This window comes from Zea mays, chromosome 1 (genome assembly GCF_902167145.1).
Source record: "Zea mays cultivar B73 chromosome 1, Zm-B73-REFERENCE-NAM-5.0, whole genome shotgun sequence".
Lineage (NCBI taxonomy): Eukaryota > Viridiplantae > Streptophyta > Magnoliopsida > Poales > Poaceae > Zea > Zea mays.
Window position 1 is genome coordinate 262,979,442 of NC_050096.1, and position 20,235 is coordinate 262,999,676.

At 44.8% G+C, this 20,235-nt stretch overlaps 2 protein-coding genes across 7 annotated transcripts in view; both read right to left on the reverse strand.

Annotated features, from left to right (window-relative positions):
• The window catches only part of LOC100274014 (uncharacterized), a 45,461-nt gene extending 37,848 nt beyond the window's left edge, over positions 1-7,613 (reverse strand). For 3 of the 6 annotated variants that reach the window (XM_035965035.1, XM_035965037.1, XM_035965032.1), the window contains exons 1-5: positions 7,113-7,613; positions 5,705-5,816; positions 4,962-5,222; positions 4,051-4,355; positions 3,567-3,789 (exon numbers count right to left, since the gene is read on the reverse strand). Coding sequence is in view for 2 of the 6 variants with exons in the window: in XM_035965032.1 (XP_035820925.1) it covers positions 3,567-3,719 (153 nt within the window). In the remaining 4 variants the exon portion in view is untranslated. The remainder of the gene's footprint in view (positions 1-3,566; positions 3,790-4,050; positions 4,356-4,961; positions 5,223-5,704; positions 5,817-7,112) is intronic. The other 3 variants (XM_035965033.1, XM_035965036.1, NM_001148399.2) reach the window with 3 other exon arrangements.
• Positions 7,614-16,660: 9,047 nt separating this feature from the next.
• Positions 16,661-18,122, reverse strand: LOC100383768 (uncharacterized). The gene has a single exon (NM_001176403.1). The coding sequence runs from the start codon at positions 18,104-18,106 to the stop codon at positions 17,252-17,254; it is 855 nt and encodes a 284-aa protein (NP_001169874.1). The 5' UTR covers positions 18,107-18,122; the 3' UTR covers positions 16,661-17,251.
• Positions 18,123-20,235: the final 2,113 nt, after the last annotated feature.

Consider the following 20,235-nt stretch of genomic DNA (forward strand, 5'->3'; position numbering starts at 1 on the left):
GATCGAAGATGCCCTTCTCGAGGTCACAAAGTGAGGCCAACATGTCTTTCAACTGGCGACAGTACACGGTGACAAAAAGATCCCTTGGGCAAAGGTCCGAAAGGCAACGTCGAGGTGGAGAGTGCAAGCCTCGCGATTGCCAAGGGACTGCTCCTCGATGGCAACCCAGGCCTAACGGGCAATGCCTCCACGCTCGTGAACAACATCCTGCAGCTCAACTTTGACGGTCTCAAGGATCCAGAAGAGGACCACAGTATCCATCCGCTGCCAGGAGGGGATAGTGAGGGAAGACGTGTCGGTGAGGACATGGTCGTCCAGGGCATAGCGCTGGATGTGAGGAAGACGAGGTCACGCCAGCGCACGTAGGTGGAACAAGGAACCAGAGAACGAATGTTCTGGACACCCAACCCCTAGGTGTGGAGGTTGGTGACGACAGCGGCCTCGTGCTTCGAAGGAAGGGGCAAGCAGATGGCGCTCAAGGTAGGGAGAGCCAAGCAGATGGCGCTCAGCCTCAGCGAGCTGAGGAGCGAGGGTATCGGCAGCAGTGTATTCATGCTCCCAAGCAAGGGCAGCGACACATTCATGCTCCCAGGCAGCATCCATAGCGGCATTGGCCGCCGTGAGGGCCACAGTGAGGTTGGAGTGGGCAGCCACAACATCAATGGTGGGAAGGCAATGGGTAAAGGCGCAAAGTGGAAACCTAGGGCGAAGGAGGAGGCACCATGAGCTGGAGCCAAGGACAGGAGGCTCGAAGGAACGCCAACAGCGTGGGGGTGCCGTCAATGAGGCCGAGGCCAGGCCACTAGAGGACAGGCCAGGGCGGACGGCGACGTCCGCAGTAGGGGCGATGGGAGGGCGCCGGCGACATGGGCCTCGGCGGCCCGGGCGAGTGTGTCGGCAATGGCATGGGCGTGTGCGCCCACGAGCGGAGTAGCACCGTCAGCGGCAACGGCTCCGACGGTCTGGGCGACAGCGCTTGCAGGTTCTAGGGTGGGTGCGCCTGTAGAGGCCAGGGCGAGCACAATCACAATTGCACCGAGGGGAGGGGAGGCAACGCTGTCAGGTGGTCCAGGCAAGGCAAATGGGGGAACGACGACCGCCGCTCAGCGATGGGAGAGGAGGGGAAGGGAGGCTGGCATAGTTTTTAAGGCGTCGCTTGAGCAACCCTTAAGCGGTAAGGCAAGGTCGTCAGGTAAGGCGTCCTCCTCGCCTTGCGACTGTGCGTAAGGCATTCGCCTTAGGGGTTAAGGCGTCGCCATGGCGCCTTGAGTGTCTGCAAGGCATCGCTTTGCGGACGCCTTGGGATGTAGGGTTTGGGGGTAGGAGAGCTTTAGCGCGGGCGTAAAGAGAGATGTGGTCATGGACGTAGGGAGAGACGCGGACAGAGAGGCGGTGCTTGGGGGACTTCCAGCATGGCGGCGCATACAGAGAGATGTGGTCATGGGCGTAAGGAGAGACACGAACAAAGAGGCGACGCTCGGGGGACCTCAAGAGGTGACAGCTCTTCCCACGACTACGAGCTCCAGACGGCGACTGTGCGCCTCTCCTCCAGGCGGCCACGAGTCCCCCCCCAACCCGGTCCAGCAGTCGGGCGGGCAGCTCCCTCCTCCCCTGCACGGCTCTGCCCTCTGCCCCTCCCTGATCTCTCCAGATGAGATGTGGTGGGGATGTGGCCATGAATGGAGCTGCCCGGAGGTAGAAGGAGATGGGAGAGGAGGCGATAAGGGCACAAGGAATGAGGTCAGGCTGGTTGTGGGCCATCGGGAGGCCTACCTGGACCGAAATATTAAGTGTAGTGAACTAGGCTGCTTGAAAATGCGTTGGTTGGTGAGCAGGCTAGCAAGGCTATCACTTTAAACCTCTTCTTTATTTTCTTTTTCTCTCCTTCACCATGCATTGGGCAGTAAATCTTTCTCAAACCTCTATATTTTTCTTATTTTAATATATTACTAAGGCGTCACCTTACGCCTTAAGGTAAAAAGGGGGGTGGTCGCCTTACGTCGCCTTATTGCCTTAAAAACTATGGAGGGAGAGGAGCGGAAGTGATGAGGGCAGCCAACCATGGCCCCAGGCACCGGCTACAGGGGAATCCAGCGGCAGCTAAGGGAGGGGAAGGGAGGAGAAAGGAATCAAGCTTGATACCATGTTGGAACGAAACCCTAGCCCTCAAGAGTGGGCTGAGCATTTTATATCAATAAATACAGTGACATGGGCTAGGCCAAGGCCCATAACACTTAAACAGAATACAATAATCTAAAAGCCAAGACTCAATACATCAAACTACAGGCTTAATTTCTTAAGCCCTGTTTTCAAGTCGTCGACTAGTCGTCGGATCGGCCCTGGGACCTCGACTGGTGAGGTCGACTCAACTTTTCTGGCAAGTCGGGCGACTTGGAAACGACTTAAAATTCTCAGTCGACTAGTCGTCGACTTGGTCTGGCAAGTCGGCCGACTTGTGTCCCAGTTCGGCCCAAGCAGCCCAAAGGCCCATTAAACAACATAAACCCTACCTCCAACACCTCTGGTCGCCTCCAGCCCCTCCTCTACACGCCGCCCACCTCTGGCCGCCTCCATCCCCTCCTCTGCATGCCGCAGCTCCTCTGGCCGCCTCCCTCCTCTGCACGCCGCCCCTCCTCTGCACGCCCTCACAGCAAGCTCTGCTGAGTCCTGCTCCCCCTCTCCCGCCCTCACAGCAACCTGCGCCACCCTCACAGCAAGCTCTAGGGAGATGAAAGATGTTATTTGATTTCCAATTTGAACTATATGTCTATATATGGCTGTTATGACGTATGAGTTTATGACTTATCACTTATGTGGCTGATTTGGTTCAGTTTGAGGCTTGCTGTTTATTTCAGTTTTGTTCAATTTCAGGCTTCAAATGAGGTAAAACATGCCTTTTCTTCATATATAAATGCTATATTGTCTATATGAAGCCATTATATAGGCAAAACAGCCACTATATTGGCAAGTCGACGACTAGTCGACTGACTTATCGACTAGTCACCAAGTCGGTACCTTGTCGACTCAACTTATCGACTTGAAAACCTTGTTCTTAAGAAACAAGATGAATTGATTGAATTATGCCACAATGGTGGGGAGAGGGATCAACACAGTTCTAACAAAAAATTATGAACCAAGTGATTTGCTTGTAATAAACTATATAACATAATACAGTGCATTAGCTAAATTATGGCCTTTTGTGCCATTGTACTTTGGTCCATTTTGGACTGTTTCTTCTCTTAATTTAATGATGTGCAGCTCTCCTGCGCGTTCACGAAAAAAAAAAGCTAAATTAATATTTCGAAACCCTTCTTTAACCTGAAGGCATTTCACTCATGTTAACCACATCTAATAAAACTGAACCTTTAGGAGACAATACTACCCAATCCTAATGACAAGAATTGAGAAGACTATGAATATGAATTGACTCTTCAAGGCAGAATTCAAATGATGCCAGCAAAATGGTTAGAGTGCTAACATTGAAAAAAGTATTCGCAGATGACAGAACATAACAGTTTTTCACACAGATAAATAGAAAATTCCATGTCAATTTTGGGCACACCAACCTTATCTGGAAATGTGAGCATGTGTTTCTTTAACAGCGGTAGAATAGATTTGCTTTTCGATGTTTGTTTGAGCGCTGAAGTATCTGTGATAGAATCTCCGGTGTTCAAAGAGACAGTGTTATATTCTGGAATCGTGCGCTTCTTGTGAAACATCCTTTCATCAATGTTGGCAATAGCATACCCACATTTCAATTCCAGGTTAATGATTTTAATACCTTTCTCCCTGATGGAAAAAAACAGTTTTAAATACATGCAAAAATGTAATACTATAGGAACATCAAATTGTTATGGTACTGGTATGAAAGATGAAACACTTCTTGGGCAATCAAATGCACAATCTGTGTTGCATATGTAAGCTCTAATTTTGACAGAAATGTGTTACTGGTTTGAACAAAAAGAAAGTCAAGAATACTATGTAAGATCCCAGACATATTTGATGATTTTACTGTGGAAGTGATTTATTTGTTGATGGTACAACCTTCACCTGAATATATCAGTTGCCAAGAGCAGAAGAGAAACTCACTTTTCATGGCCAAGGTTACAAGTAACCAACAAATCTTCACAAACAAATGGGGCCAAGCTTTTCTCTGAGTTAGATACAGAAGCTTGATCAGACTGGAAAGCATCAAACAGACTACAACTGCCCATTGGATCAGTAGTCAATCCCAAATCTCCAAGGAGTATATTCAAAGGTAAAAGATGCAACTTGACACCAAGAGTATGATTAGGCCCAGCAATTTTAAATGTATCCACCGTTAGTTCTTTGATGTCAAGAGCGCCTTTCGGTACCTACACCATTGTTTGCAAAGTTAAGATGAAAAAATCATAGGTAGAAGCATGGACCAGACATCACATTCAAGAGAAAACAGATAATCTGAATAGTATAGTGCTTCCAGTCAAGCATTCAACATAACTGTACACACACACCATCACATTTGTAAGGGTAAGTGATGTGTTCTGCTAGATGTTTTACTGCTTTTCACAAGAATTTTGCATATACAACACATCAACAGAGCTAAACAGATATCATGCTGAATGCTAGCACATGCAAATACATTCTGAGTAAATTTGCTTGAAGTTACAGGCATAGCATATGGCAGGGGTTGCACAACATTCCAAGTTTCAATTGGTCTACAGTGCACAACAGTACAAAGGTGTCTGCAGCATGTAGAAAAAAAGTGAGGTACTCCAACACTGTTTATTTTCTCATTCATTCTACATTAAGATTAACTGCAATCAATTTTTAGAATACCATGATGGGCAGATTAATCATGTGACGGGGCACAAAATTCATCTTAATACACATTGAAAGGGCCAATCTATCTCCTATCTTAAAAAGTTCCATGTGCAGACAAAACATTTGTTTATATACGAAATTATTAAGACATTTCTTACCTTGATTATCAGATCTGTCACGGAAACTGATAAAAGTCTTGCCATGCTTGATGTAACCAGCCATTTCCCTTTTCCTGTAGAGCGAGGCTTTGCTGACTTTCGTATCTTTTTATTTTCAGAAGATGATCTAGTTACAATTTCGAGATCATTTATAAGCAATTGCAACTTCGGGTCTTTTGAGATAACACCAAAACTTAGTTTGACTAGAGACTTGCGGAAACTTAGTTTTATTTCACCAATCGAAACAGATTCAACTGAACCCTGAGAAGTTGGGTAGTGTGAGCAGATGGATTAGTAATAAAGGAATAAAATTGAAGGAGAAATATAACTAAATACATAAATATTCAACATAACACAGATAATGTGAGTCTTAAGAACATCAATATTTCATAACAGAAAGAAATGTTATGGTCAGGGTCTCCTTATCTACTGTGAAAGCAGAAAAATAAAAAAAACATGAAAAACAACACCTCCATTATAAAACAATAAGTACTTTAACAGATAAAATATATATAGCTGCAAGATAGTGTACTAAATGTCAAAGTAATATTAAGATGCTTCCCAATCATATCAAGAAGTGCAAGTCATCTTTTTTTTGGCTTTAAATAGTACTATTAGCAGTTTGGCAGTTGTAAGATGCAAAGGGCACCAAACCAAAATGTTACTAAATTGAGAAAACAAGCGTGGACAATCATTAACTTCTTATAGCTCTAGGACCTTGCAGCATCAGATGAAAGACAAACCTTACAGAACTTTATTGTTACATCCCTCAAACAGTTGAAACCAGCAACTCGAAATCCGACAGAAGCAGAGAATACACGGCTCAAGAACCAAGCTAACAATCTTGAAGCAAACCTGCAAACGATAAGCCACATACCAGTGCAGCATTAGTTGGACCTTTGGATGATTACTTCCTGCAGAGATCAATACTAACGTGCTAGATTGTAATATTGAAGAATCAAAATGGGCTTAATGATATCTAATGAGTAATGATCAGTCAATGTTCTTTCCCACATAAAGTGACAGAAATATAAAACTCCAACCAAGTAACCAACATAAATATTTCATTGACTACAAAAAAAACTATTTAAAAAATAGATCTCCAGATTTACCCACAATGTGGCATCAGAATAGCACGAAATCGATGGCGCGCTGAACTTGGACATAACAATGCCATGCAACATATAAGAGGAGAAAACTAACGTATTTCAATCTCTACGCAGAAAACAACGATTTTAACTAAGTGGCCACGAATCCATGTTCAAATATAACATAACATGATCCAGTTCTGCACCAAAGAGCAAGAATATGAATGAACACATCAGAATTCAGAACAAATTGCTACTGTCATGATCAAAATAATTAAGCTGATCTGAAAGAACTTTGAAACTGAGCGGCTCAAAATAGAACAATCCACAACAACTCGCTGGAATGACTATCTAAAAAGTATATGACTGAAACAACTCATATGTCACCGCAGTTACAACCAAAGGTAACTTTCACTATACAATTCAACCCACCACAATTGCAAACTCCAAAATACACAGAGTGAATCCAAGGTCTTGATTTTACTATGCATCCTACAAAGCAACCAGTCAATGAACATCGCACACACCGGCCCACCGCAATGCTTAAGCTTGCCATAAAAAACCTCAGTTATCATATTATGAACATTTACACATCTAATTGAATCGGTTTTTTTATCACAGAAACATTTAATGCACCAGACCGAATGTGCATGCTATCTCAAAAGACAAACATGATTCCAGCCCAAAAAAACAGCTCCTGATGTCCATTGACGCTTGGACACTGCAGCGGCTCTTCCGACACCACCGTGCTAGCAGGCAGGACTGCAGGAGCAAAAGCTCAGATAACGGAAAAGGAGGCACCGCAGTGTCCAAGCGCCAATGGGCATTACCAAAACCCGCAATTCGCCACAGAATCCCATCACCGACGAGCGGCGGCAATAGTACGCAACCCGTCCATCGCCATGGAATGTCGGGTTCCCCCTACGTCCACAGCAGTTCCACCACCCCGCGAGTCCCAAATCCGGGTAGCACCCGCCCGCGCCTCCGCGAGAGCCGAGAGATCCTACTGTTCTACTGCGCTGCAGCGCTGGCGCAGAGGCGGAAGAGGGTCAGAGAGGCTTACGTGAAGACGATCCATCCGACGACGGAGACGGCCAGGAACACCGAGAAGAACTTGACTGGGGAGGACGCCATGGCCGACCCTGCCAGCGTCCGGCGGATCCGCGTCACGCCGCCCGGATCCGTGCCTGCGACAGCGCCGGCATAACCTCCCTCGAACCCTAGCTTCGGGGAGGCGGTCGGGCCGCGGTCCGCGAGGGAATCCCTGTTCAGTAAAGAGACGGCGGCGGCGACGAGCGATCTCGGGGTGGGGACTGGGGAGACGAGACGAGATGCCGCTTACTACCTTGTATCCTCAGGACTTTTCACAAGTCAGAGCGAGAGGGGCAGCACTGTAGCAGCAGGAGTAGCAACTAGAGCAGAGAGGCGATCAGGCGGGCGGAGGCCTTCTTGGGCTTTTCGCCTTTCGTCACTTCCGAAGACGGCGACGGTCCAGGAACTCGGTACAATATACAAGAGAAAGACGCAAAATGTTCACTGTGTGTAGGACGTTGACAAATGGAGTCTAGGACACTGTATGAGCATTACGGGATTTCAGAGTTTAGGTTTTTAATGCTAGAGATTGGAGACATTAGAAATTTATCTTTCGTTCTTTACTTTTCGTCCTAGGAGTAAACAATAATATAGACCGTCCGACTCGTTGAGCAGAAACAAAAATAAAGAGAGACTATGGGGTTGTTTGGTTCGTGGCTAAATGTGACACACTTTGCCTAAGGTTAGTCGTTTAAATTGAATAACTAATCTTAGGCAGAAAAGTTAGGCAAAGTGTGGCAAGTTAGGCATCAAAACAAACAGTCCCTATATCCCAGTCTAAAAGAGAGGCTATGATTATTGAGGATACAAAAGAAAAAAAGACCCAAACATTAAGATTGACCTAGGGCCCTTCAAAATGCAGAGCCACCCTGATCCAGCCCTCGTGTTCTAGAACGGCGTCTGTCTCGCCTGCGTCCATCTACGACAAGCTCTGCCTCGTCGCCATCTGCTTCCTCCTACTGAAGGAGGATAATATGGACAAGTTTCCCAAGCACCAACCTAAGCCTCGACGAGGATGCCATTATCAAGTTGATTCATTCTTATACTGTGGTTTGGTTACATGCTAAATTTTAGTCCATTTCGTATCAAATGTTTGATACTAGTTAGAAATATTAAATGTAGTCTAGTTATAACACTAATTGTACATATCATAACTAAATGACAAGACGAGCCTATTAAGTCCTAATTATTAGTCAATGATTTGCTCATGTGTTGCAACAGTAACATTTGCTAATCATAGATTAATTAGGCTTAAAAATTTTGTCTCGGTGTTTAGTCTTTAGTCATGTAATTAGTTTTATAATTATATTACATTTAATACTCATAAAAACATTCAATAATTCGATATCATACGGGCTAAACTTTAACCGCTAGAACACATATGTTTATCTCCAGCGTGCCTTACCTCGCGTCTTACGACTCTTATCTCAAGCTGATTCATTCATATTGCACGGCACACGAGACAGCAGTCACGCAAATATCTAGCGATGGCTGTTTTTTTTTTTTTGTTGCTGTGACTACGAGGGAGCCGTCGGATAATACTCAAGGGGAGCGGTATGCTTGTTGTACACGACCGTATTGATTCAAAGCATGATCCACTACGGATAAACCTAACTAATCAGAAGTCAATGAAACAACCTCACGCTTGTTAACCAAAGAGCACCTTTCAGAGCCGTTTGGTTCGGCAATTTTGGTCCACTGTCGCTGCAACCTCCGCTCCACGGGAAGGTAACCGGATAAATGCAGTTTTCTGTTGGTTGTTGTAATGTAATGGATAACAGAACACTGGTTCCTAGTCATTTTGCCGCCGTCGCTGAACCTAAAAAGCAAACAGTGCCTTATACTTTGTACTGTTACATGATGAGTCTAGACCAGAGGGAAGAACGACAAGCAAGAAGCTTCCTGCTGCCCGGAGTGGATACATGCATCCGAGTCAGGCCGCCATTGTCTCCATCGACAATCTTAAGTTCTTTTTAGGTATCTCCAAGAGTATCTTCGCTTGATTCCCTATTTTAACAGACAAAAAAAAGAAGCTGAAAACTGTATCTTTTCTTGCGTGCGTGTCCTGCACATAGACTTCCAGGATGCGGATCTGGATCGGAAGCTGCTGGTTCGTCGACATGCGGCTTAAACCAATGCCACGATTAGCGCGTGTTTAGAGGCTTCTTCTAATCTAATCGTGTGTGCGAGGGCAACGTTTGTTTACTCGAGTCGTGATACGGTTGGTGTTGGTAGGGTTTGGGCGTGATGGCACCCGTTGGCGACGGAGTCACAGAGGTCATCTTCTTTCTGATGGCGATCCTCAGGTTTTATCCTCACAAGGGAAGGTCTTGGTTGGTGGTGGCCGGCCACTGTCGGCGTCTCGGATTGCACATCAACCAAGTTTGCATCATGGAGATATATGCCATGCTAGTTTACCAAGTTTATCCTCTACTTTTCATTTTTTAAAGTAGACATCATCGCAGAATACAATGTAGCATGCATGTAGAGGATAAACTTTTGATTTTAAAAGTAGACGTTGATGATAGAAAATAATACTACTAATAATAGATGATGACATTGAGAGTGTAAATGACTAAATGTGCATCGGTGCCGGTAGAACCAATGGGTTGGAGATTATAATTTTTTTGTCCCTTATATAATGCTGTTTTTGTTGACTGCCTAACCTAACTAAAGCCGCTAGCTAGCGTAGCGTCTAATCACCCATTCCCATTTGCATTCAGAGAACCTAGAGGCCGGGCAGAGAGAACCGGCCGGTACCTCTTCGTGCGTGACAGATGGCACCAATGCTCTCCATGGTGTCAAAAGGCCAAAAGGAGACAACAGCAGAGCCTACGGGGGATGGTCGAGGTCCACTTGTGCTTTAGCTTGTACTAGTGAGCTAATAAAAATAAAAAAAAAGCAACTGAAACCACGTAGCGACGATGCAAAATATAAAATAGAAACTTCTTGTGCCGTCCAAACACAAACAGAAACGGACGTGAAATACGACACATATGCTTAGCACATACTAGTAGTAGTACAGTACAGACAGTAGACGCGAGAAGAAGAAGAAAAAAAAATCGAGCAACCAGTCGATTTTGCCAGGCGAGCAACCAGAAACGTCCCGCACTGAATTCAAAGGGCCTGAAAGCAACATCTGCCGCCTCTTGTTGTCTCATCAGGAAGGCGTCACTGTTACGTCACAGCGGCGGAAGAATAATCTCGTTATTACAACTTGTATAGGGGAGTATTTTGTCGCTCCACCAAACAAAGTAGTACGACACCAATTGCCCATTTGGCATTTTTTTTGGAGGGCTCATGTTTGATGGATAGAAAATGCCTCAAAACCATAATAAACATTCCAATCGTCTTTGCTCGACTAACTATTTAGTTTAGCTACGAAACTCAATCGAGAAGCTAGCTTGGCTTAAAAAGAAACTCGTGTTTGCACACTGAATTGTTGGACATGTTCTTTTATTTTCTAGTTTTTTTTTTGTATCTATTGCTGGTGCTAGATTTATAATTATATACATCTTATATATAATTGTTCCTAGCGTGTACTATGTGTGTTATTTATTTAAACCATCAATTTCTACTATATTAAATCTAGAGACTAGCTAAGAGAGAATCTGTCTATAAATAAAGTATCAAATCTGCTGGTTAGATTAACTAAGTTATCTGGAGGGACGGTTATAGCTTCAATAGTATATATGTCTTCCGGTTGGCTACATAGCGCGCGCCCATACACCAAATCAGTGGGACACATACACGCACCATGATTGCAAAACTAATTAAGAAAAGGAAGGCTATGAGAGGGAGATAAACTAAAAGGCAACACAGGAAAAAAAACGTGGGGATAAGATATCGATACAAAGAAAGATTGGTGAGGTGCGGTCATTGTTGAAGCCCTAAGCCAAGAGAGGCCGTTCTAGGTCCACCAACTGGTTGTTATATGGAGATGGAGACCATCCATCCATCCATTTATCTACCTATCCACCGTCTGCCGTCTCCGTATCTAGCCTGGCTGCCCCATCCATCCATCCATCCGTGCTGCTAACCAAAACGCCCACTCCCAACCTCAATGTGTGCGTCGCTAGCCTCGTGCGTACGTGGCTTGGATTTCATTTCAAGAGCTGTTTATTTTCTCTGTCTGGATCAAATTTAAAATCAATCATCCATGCGCGGTTTAGATCAAGAGCGTTATCATCGTCCGTAACTGTAAAGCGCCCAACTTGTTCATCTTATAGTTGTCAGTTTAATCGCCAGACACGTCGGGGTGCTCCGGGCTAAACTTTACTTTTGATGGATTATGATCTTAATTAACCTGTGACCTTTTTGTTTCGATAGAAACATATGCTAGCCACGAGTCGGCAACGAAAGAAAAAAAAAAGTTTTGCCATTGTGGTTAGCTAGCTAGCTCTGTAGCTTGTTGTTGTGTAAAGGAGCGATGGTGTGACTTTTACCTGAACTTCGATGGCTTTACTTCTTCGGACCCTAAAAAGCTAACGCTGTGGAAATTCTTGTCTAGGCATTTTGACGGAAAAGAAACCTTTTTTTCCCTCATAATCTTGTCAAGGAATCTTATGATATTCTCTTGAGAGAACAAAAAACTGGACCAGCATTATTACCTTTTAGGTTGGCGGTTGGACGCATGATGTGTCTATTTGCTTCCATAACTCGCAAATAAAAAAAGGCATTCAAATTAATTAAAGTCAACTACTTATTAATTAAAGTTAATTTAACTTCGGTTGAGAACTGTTTGTCTACAGCAGGTGATGGTACGCGTCTTCGCTGAATTGTTAGCCGAACATTGTCGGGGAAAAAACTGGAACATTTGGTTTTAATTTACTCCAAAAACATTACCATGACGACAAATGTGCCCAGAAAACGAACAGATATCTAAAGGCATGTTTGATTATATACTTGAGGTGCCAAAAAATTGTCACATATTTTATGTCATACTTGTATAAGACACCTATTTATGATTAGACGTTCAAATTCTACATCATAATTTATCACGTCTAAAAGAATCCTGTCACACTTTTACGACTCAGTGACGTAGTGACGTGTGAGACCTACGCAACAGGAGAAAAATATTGCTACAAACAAAACCCATGCATAACACAGTGAAACCTACCAAATCTTAGGTGTGGCAAGTAAGACAACCAAACAAACCCTAAATATGCACATCATATCAACTAAGACTATAACTTATAGTAGTAGAGAGCCATGTCTAAACAGTTTAAACTAAACATTAAGAAAAGCATAATGAAAGGGATATAGCTATACGTTTACTTTGCAACGATCGGGTAGAGAAGACGACGCCAATGCTCAGCGTTGTATCTCGTTTTCCAGTAGACGTCGACAGTCGACAATCAGGATGAAGTATCGCACGCGGCGGTGCAGTAGACAAGAAGATGCGAGATTAGACGTGTTAGTTGTTGTTGTGTTTTCCGATGATAACACTCGTATGTATTTACTAGTTGTGTGCCCGTGCGTTGCGACGGCGTACAAATTATTCAATAAATATTAGTGTACAACGATTTAATGTTGTTGCTTATAGTTGCTAGGACATAGGCTTGAATGCCTGATTGATTGCTGGGCAAGATGCTTCTCTGGTTCTTATCTTAGTCGTCCCCTACCACCACTGGCAGTAGCAGGCAGTGATGCCATGTGGTTTGTTTCGATAGTGTATGATCAATGATCTAGGATAGCAAACGAATTTAAGAAGAGCAAACGAACAAATAGCTCTAGTGTAAAAGAACAATAAGAATAATAGCGTTTATCCTAATAAAATTGGTAGGCAACTATGAATAAGGAGATAGAGACATGATGAAAATGGACACATGGAGCAAGAAAGTAGGAGAGAGAATCTCATATCTCACCACTAACAAAATCGCACCTGCGTCCATTCGTCTTTCATGGAAGGGGTCGGCCTATGTAGGTGAGCAGTGACTGATCTGAGCGGCGTTGGCAACAAAATAAATGTTCTAGCAAAAGAAGCAATGATCAACACAGGGTTAGATTAGTCATGGATTTATTCATAAAAGATTCCCCAGCCCCTAGACGTATTCAAAGATGTTTCTTGGGAGTCTCTAGTGCATCTAGCATTGTTGTTAATCTTTATTTAGCTTAAGCGACGACGAGGGCAGGAGGATAGGAACGGGATATGCACGACACACCTTGACAGCGAGGGTCCGCGCTCCACAATGAGAAGATGTTTAGTGTATCGACCCCATTGAGGTAGGCCTTGAGTCCTTGACCTCCGGGATCCCCGACCCGCTAGCCACCGACGACAAGGACATCATGATGGATAAGGGGACTTTAGACAGTCCAACAGAAAGTTGCGGTTGGTATAACAAGATAGCCAGTTGTTAAAAACATTCTCACCAAAAAAGAAGAAAAACACTTCATGAATAAATAACCAAAAAAGAACATTTAGGAGATTTTAATTAATTCCAAGAACTTGCAAAACTACCTAGATGACGGACCAGAGGCTGTCAATGTCGACGTGATTGTGGTTGATGTCGCCGAACTCATAGTTGAGCACTGTGTCGAACCCCACCACCAAGATGTGGTTGCTGGTGGCCTCGGCACCATCGGTGATGTTGAGGAGGCCTCGGTACTGGATCGACATCGTGGTGGAGAGGCTCCGGGTGCGCGAGATGAAGAAGGCTAGCTCGTGACTGCTTAGGTGGAAGGACTGTCCGACAATGGTGAACAAAAACAACACGGAGAAGGACCACACCGTGCTGTTGGACGCCGACTCACAGAATGGGAGCGGAATCAGGTGCAGCGCATGGTCCATCATGGCCACCGTGACGTTGGTGAGCACCAGGAGGCCACTGGGCGCCACGCGCGCGGCGCTGCCGAACCACACGGAGGCCGCAGGCATGGGGCGTGCGAGCTCGAGGTGGAGGTGACAGTTGCAGGAGGGCGAGGGCTTTGGAGCTGGCGAGTACAGAGGGCGCCAAAAGGTAATATTATGGACTACACAAAAAGGTATTTTCATGTGACATAGTTGTGTGGTCTAACCTATGCTATTTTTAGAATGCCCATTATGTTTTGAAGAACAGATGGTGGCTCAGAAACCTAGCAGACCGTCAAGCTACCATCTGCCGCACCATATGCAAGCAGATCAGAACTTGCGCGGCCAAATTTCAACATAGTAACTGCCAATAATAAAATCAGTCAATAATGAGAAAATCGGTAAACTAACCAAATCAATTAGATAAAAATACTTGATCGCTAAAAGAGACAAAACACAAGACATGATCATGGGTTCATAAGATAAAAAAACTGAGGCCTTGTAGTTGTCAAAGATGCAATGCATTCCAACAAATGAGTATGCAAGCTCGGCATATCTAACATGCCACTCAGTATCACTCTGCTTTGAGCCAATACTTATAGTGTGGTTTAACACTCCGCTGAAAGAAACATTTAGTTGAAAAAGGCTAGACAAGTTTACTACAATCTGAAGGAACCCACTCATAATTGGATGTCTGGATTACTACAACAGTTCAGATCTATATTACATTAAGTACAAGTAGTATCATTGGCACCTTCATAATTAACATGTCATATCACTGTCTGAAGGAACCCACATGTAATATATTACATTAAGTACAAGTAGTGCAGGCTGTTTAGTCTTCAAACAGAAAACCACTGAAAGTAAAAATATATATTTTAACACCTCACTGTTCCTTAGGAGCTAGCAGTAAATACAAGCACATCTATGCACTGATGCAGTATTGCAGAACAAGTCAGACACTTCTTTTCTCCAGGCTTCTGCTGTGATTATTCACTTCAATATTGCCTTTGTAGTCTGAACCTAAATACCTTATCAGTAAACTTGGTAGTAGAATAGAAATCAAGGTAGTCTTGGAAACGATATTGGCTAGGATATGTGAGCTTTGAAGCTGGGCAGATTATGGCGTCGGCACCAGGGTTATAGAATGTTGCAATGGATAGGCGGCTCCCGTTCTTGTTGGGAAGGACCCGGTGGCATAATGCTCTTGTAGGTTCCATTGGTTATCACTTCAATCTGATCTCCAAGGTTTACAAAGATCCTGTTGCCTTGTGTTGGAGGTACTGCCATCCACCTACCGTCTTTCAGAAACTCCAGACCTAGGATCAGTTCATCTTGAAATAGAAGTATGATCCTCCCAGCGTTAGTGTGCTCCCTGAGACCCATCACAAGCTCTGGATGGCTGCACCTGGGATACTTTGCCACCTTGACGCCTACGGAAGGTTTAGAAAACGCCTATCATAACAAGTGCCATGACAGTGCAGAGCAGAGAACTCAATATAGTAACATCATATACTATACTAACATTGTTACCGAAAGATCCTGTTACCGAATGGTACTACTCTTTCGGTGAGAGCAATATGGTAATAAATTATTCATACGACATAACATTGTTAAAAGCTTTGCATTGTCGGTTGATGGTACTATTAAAGAAAGTCCTTAAATGACAATATTTTTAAAGGCACTGAGCCGCTGACATCCGATTCACACTATTTGGGTAAATCATGATTACACACACACAATCATTATGGAGCACATGTGTTATACTGTTAAGACACATTTTTGTGTAGCCTTGTTGAGTTCACAATCAGCACACGGATTGGATCCAATAGAGAGTTCTCTCAACCAACCAAACAATTAGTGGAACAATGAATTCCAGTCGAGGAATGACCGAATGAGAAAATTTCAGTGTCTACCAAATAGAGAGGTTTAATTGCACGAATAGCTTGAGCAGCACAAACTGTTTGACTAAGTACTTTGAATGAACCAAATAACTCACCAATATACAACTACTAAAAACATGTAAAGATCATCTTTATTTTCCAAAGCATAATAACCAACACCACTCATGAAGATGATACATTATTTGAAAATGCAGTGGACTTCACAAAATCGAAAATCAATGCATAATATCTATGCAGCATTTCTGGCCTGAAGTAATTAAGAGGAGATTATGTAGATCTGATTATTTTACATATCATAATCATCCTCAAATCCGTTTAGTGACAGCAGTACTGATTGCACTTGCTGTTCTCTGTGAGTTTCTTTTTCCATGGGTCATCTGTTCTTTTTAAGCATTTAAATGTGATGATTGATCACGTTGTTTTGGAACAAAAGGGTTAAATCAACAAAAGAAATTAAGGCATTTGTTTTTTTGCTTAAGACCTGAAGAAAGATATAGAACGGAACACCATCAGTTGTAACTTATAGTGTTCCTGAAAACTTGATTGCTGCAAATGAAAGGTCCAGGGATAACTCTTTAATACCATCGGTATTCATTTTGCATATGATTCATAACACACTGGTAGTTATTTCTTTTGACTAAGGACATGTTTGGATACCAAGGGCTAATTGTTAGGCCGTGGCTGATCCAAACAAGCCCCAAGACAACATGGAACTGTAGACAAACAGGCCCCAACACTGCTAGTTATTTCTGAAGGACCATCATTGTTTCAAAGCATTTCAATGTTGTGCTCCAATGTGCCATGCCCCACAGATCGAGTGCTCTTCAGAAATCAAGTGTTTGCCCATTGATAGAACAGCTAGAAATCAAGGGGTCGTGGCTGATGCGCTTGGTACTGTAAAATCAAGTGCTCTTCAAGCTTTCAGTAAGGTTTTCCCATTGATAGAACAGCTAGACATGTAAGGCAAGGATACCCCAAGTGATGATCTTGAGAAATCTCTTGAAAAACTCGCCCAAGGAAGTGTTGCGACGCTATCCATGATTCCAGAAATGACGCCTTGAAGATTATATCTGCTGGTACACTGCTTGCACTATTTGCAGTGATAGGTCTCAAGTGTTTGCCTCGTAACAAGTCACTTCCTGCTCTTAGGGGCGAGTATGGGTCTGTGGCGGTGAGTAAACCTGTATCAAATAACATTACTTTCTCCAACGACCGAGTCGCACCTGATCTGGAGGCCACTCCTAGCTGGGCGGGCTCGCCGTCGAGGGCGATGGTACCGGGCGTTGCCATCGCGGAAGGGCAGCTGATTAGCCGGTGGTCGGGCCGCACCTGATCCGGCGGCCATGCCTCGTTGGGCGGGTTCACCGTTGAGGGCGATGGCGATGCCCAAGGTAGTTGGAGACGCCAGGGAGAGGGTCATGCTGCTGCTTGCTGGACTGCGGGAGGGGAAGGAGGAGGGGACCGGTGAGGACGGCTTCGCTGCCGTGGTTGGGGCCCGAGGGGTGCGACTGAACAGAGCTCCAGTGTAGCGGGCTGCAACTTTGAGGCAGAGCCGTCGAAGAGGTGGTGCCCAGCGACGGGGTCAAAGCAGGGGTTCGCGCCGTTGCGCGCGTAGATGCCGCTGATGGAGGGCGGGATGCGGCCGGAGACGGGGAGCCCGCGCACGGGCGGCCTCTCCCCGATGGGCGCGAAGTTGCCGGCGATCTGCACGGCCGGGTCGGCCGTGCTGGGTTGCCCGTGGGGCCGCTCGATGACGTTGGCCACGAACCCCTCCTCGAACGCGTCTATCGCGGTCGCCGCCGCGCGCTGGAACAGGTTGAGCTGCTTCTTGCCGCCGCCGCCAGACTTGCGCGGCGCCGCAGCGTGCCTAGGGACGGCAATGGTGGTGGGCTTCTTGGACGGCGCCGGCAGGTCGGCGTGGAACGACGCCTGGAGGCACTCTGCGGCATGGAGCGAGAACCTGACGGAGTTGGAGGCCCGGGCCTGGACCCGACCGACAGGTGCCGGTGTATGGAGATAGAGGTGGGCGGGGCGAGACCCTACATCGGCGGTGGCTGAATTGGCGTGGATCGCGTGAGGGGTTTCTGCAGGATCAAGTGGGTTATTGCCGGGGCGGCGGAGGAATCGCGGAGAACAGAGGAGACCCGGAGAGGAGAAGCGGGCGCTCGCAGGCACGGTGCGGGAGGCGGCGGGTTCGCCCGTGGGCCGTGGATGTGACGCGGCGAGAAGAGGAGCCGGTGCGGCGAGAAGAACCGAGGCCGCCATGGGCATCGGGATCCCGTTCGTAGGTTGGATAGCCGGTGAGTCGTTGCCCCGTTGGAGGAGAGACCAAGGCTATTCCTGTTCGCGACCTCGCGCCATCGGAGGGGATAGCGACTTCTGGCGTGAAGAGGAAAGCAGCTGATTGCGGCGGAGGCGACGCGTGCGGGGTTTGCGGCAGAGGCCCGGCGATGGAAGGGTGGGGGTGTGCGGCGTGGGGATCGTGGGGAGGATCCATGCGTGGGCGTTGATTGCGGCGGCGGTAGGGAGCGCGGGTGTTGAAACGACGGGCAGAACCGGTGCTGTGTGGACGCCTACAATAGAGACTTAAGGAGTAGTAGAGATATATAGAAGGAAACCGAGTTTGTTTCTAAAAAAGCCACACCAGATAAAGATAAAGATGTTGATGACCCTTTTAAGATAAGAGCTCTGGAATAAGCGGCAAAACAAAACTGCAAAAGGAAGCTGTATGTCGTGTGCCCGCAACCTGTACCCGATAAGGCGTGGCAAGCACGCATATGTGTGTTCTTTCTTCTACCTCTCACCCAACATATACAAGACCATGGAGATGACATAAGTTAGGTTTCCTCCACCTCAATGTCGTCATATATCTCTTCGTCGATGGGCTTTTAAGATTTTCTATGAATTATTCTAAATTTAAAATAGACTATGCCCAATAATTACGACATACATCAGGTAATAAATTCATAAACACAACTTAAAACAAACGTTTCTCTTTGTTGACTTTTATATCTTTGTTTGGATTTATAGTGGTGGCTAAAGCTATGTTTAGTAGTGTTCCCTTCCATATGGACCTCTGGTCCATGTGCCAATCGGGTGATCGCCATCAAACCCCGACGTTTCTTCCCTGCCAGAATCGAATGAAAGCATTTCACATTTTAGACCGAAGTGTAGGGAGCTAAGAAAATATCGCCTACACTACACTACACCCAATGCCTGTTGGCCACCTGCTAATCTGCAATTGAGTGGTCCACGTCCACCCGTGTCGCACCCCCATTGCGCCGAGGTTGGCCAATGACATCTTTTCGGTGAGTTGAGGACTTGAGGTTAGGGGCCCTAGTCGAGGTTCACCACTTCACCAGGGTTAACCATCATGTTTTTTTTTACTAATTTCTTGCTAAGAAAACTGGTCACTTTTCGTCTGTTATTTATTTTTAGACAGATTTTCATTTTCAAATTTTTAAAAATGTTTTTTAAATTTTCTAGGCTGAGAACTGTTGTTTTATAACCGAGAAATGTCGTTTCTCGTTTTTTTCTCGAAATTCGTTGCTTGCAATGTGTATATACTTTTATTAAAAAAGGAATTCGGATTTCTTGATGAAATCCCGTGTTTTCCGACAAAATTCATATATAGTTTTATAAAAAATGATGATTTTTTAAAACAAAAATAAATGAGTACTAGAATAATCAAGAAAACATCTAGTCTCTAACAACTACTTTATCTCATCCTCTATTCCAAATTCACTTTGTAAACAATGTAATCAACAATACAGATTATTACCTTATACCGTATGATACAGACACTCTAAACATTGGAATTGGTAGGGGAGTTATATTTGAGTGGAGTTAGAACTAGAGTAGCTAGGGAGGGTGTTTGGTTTGACGAATCACTCTATTCACAATGAGATAGTGCATCGTGAGTCAATTTCTCAAATTTGATGGGATGATCCCCGTTACTCACATTAGGACTAACTAACTAGCTATGAGAAACGAGTTGGTGATGGATAAACTTATTTCATTGTACAGAGCAAACAAAAAAAAGGAGCGAGAAGATGATGAACTAGTTCATGCAAACCAAACAGGAGAAGGATGTGAGCGCTGCGACCAAATAGAGTTCGATTATTAGCGGTGTTGGTCTGTGCGTACCAATAGGCGGTTGGATAGTTGGTTGGAGTGCATATATATGAACTAATTATTTGTAGCCCAGTTAACATATGTATCTAATAAATCTGTTTGGGTTTCCATTTGCTAATTTTTTAGCTGTGAACTATTAACACTAATGCACTCACAATGTAAGATTTATGTGCGTGTATTTATAAAAAAAATACATATGGTGTGTTTGTGCATGTCTGTACCCATGAAATTGAATTAAAAGAAAACTAAAGCAATCCAATATTGGC

Excerpts from the sequence above, each read along its gene's own strand:
- LOC100383768 (NM_001176403.1), bottom strand. The coding sequence starts at position 18,106 with ATGCCCATGGCGGCCTCGGTTCTTCTCGCCGCACCGGCTCCTCTTCTC.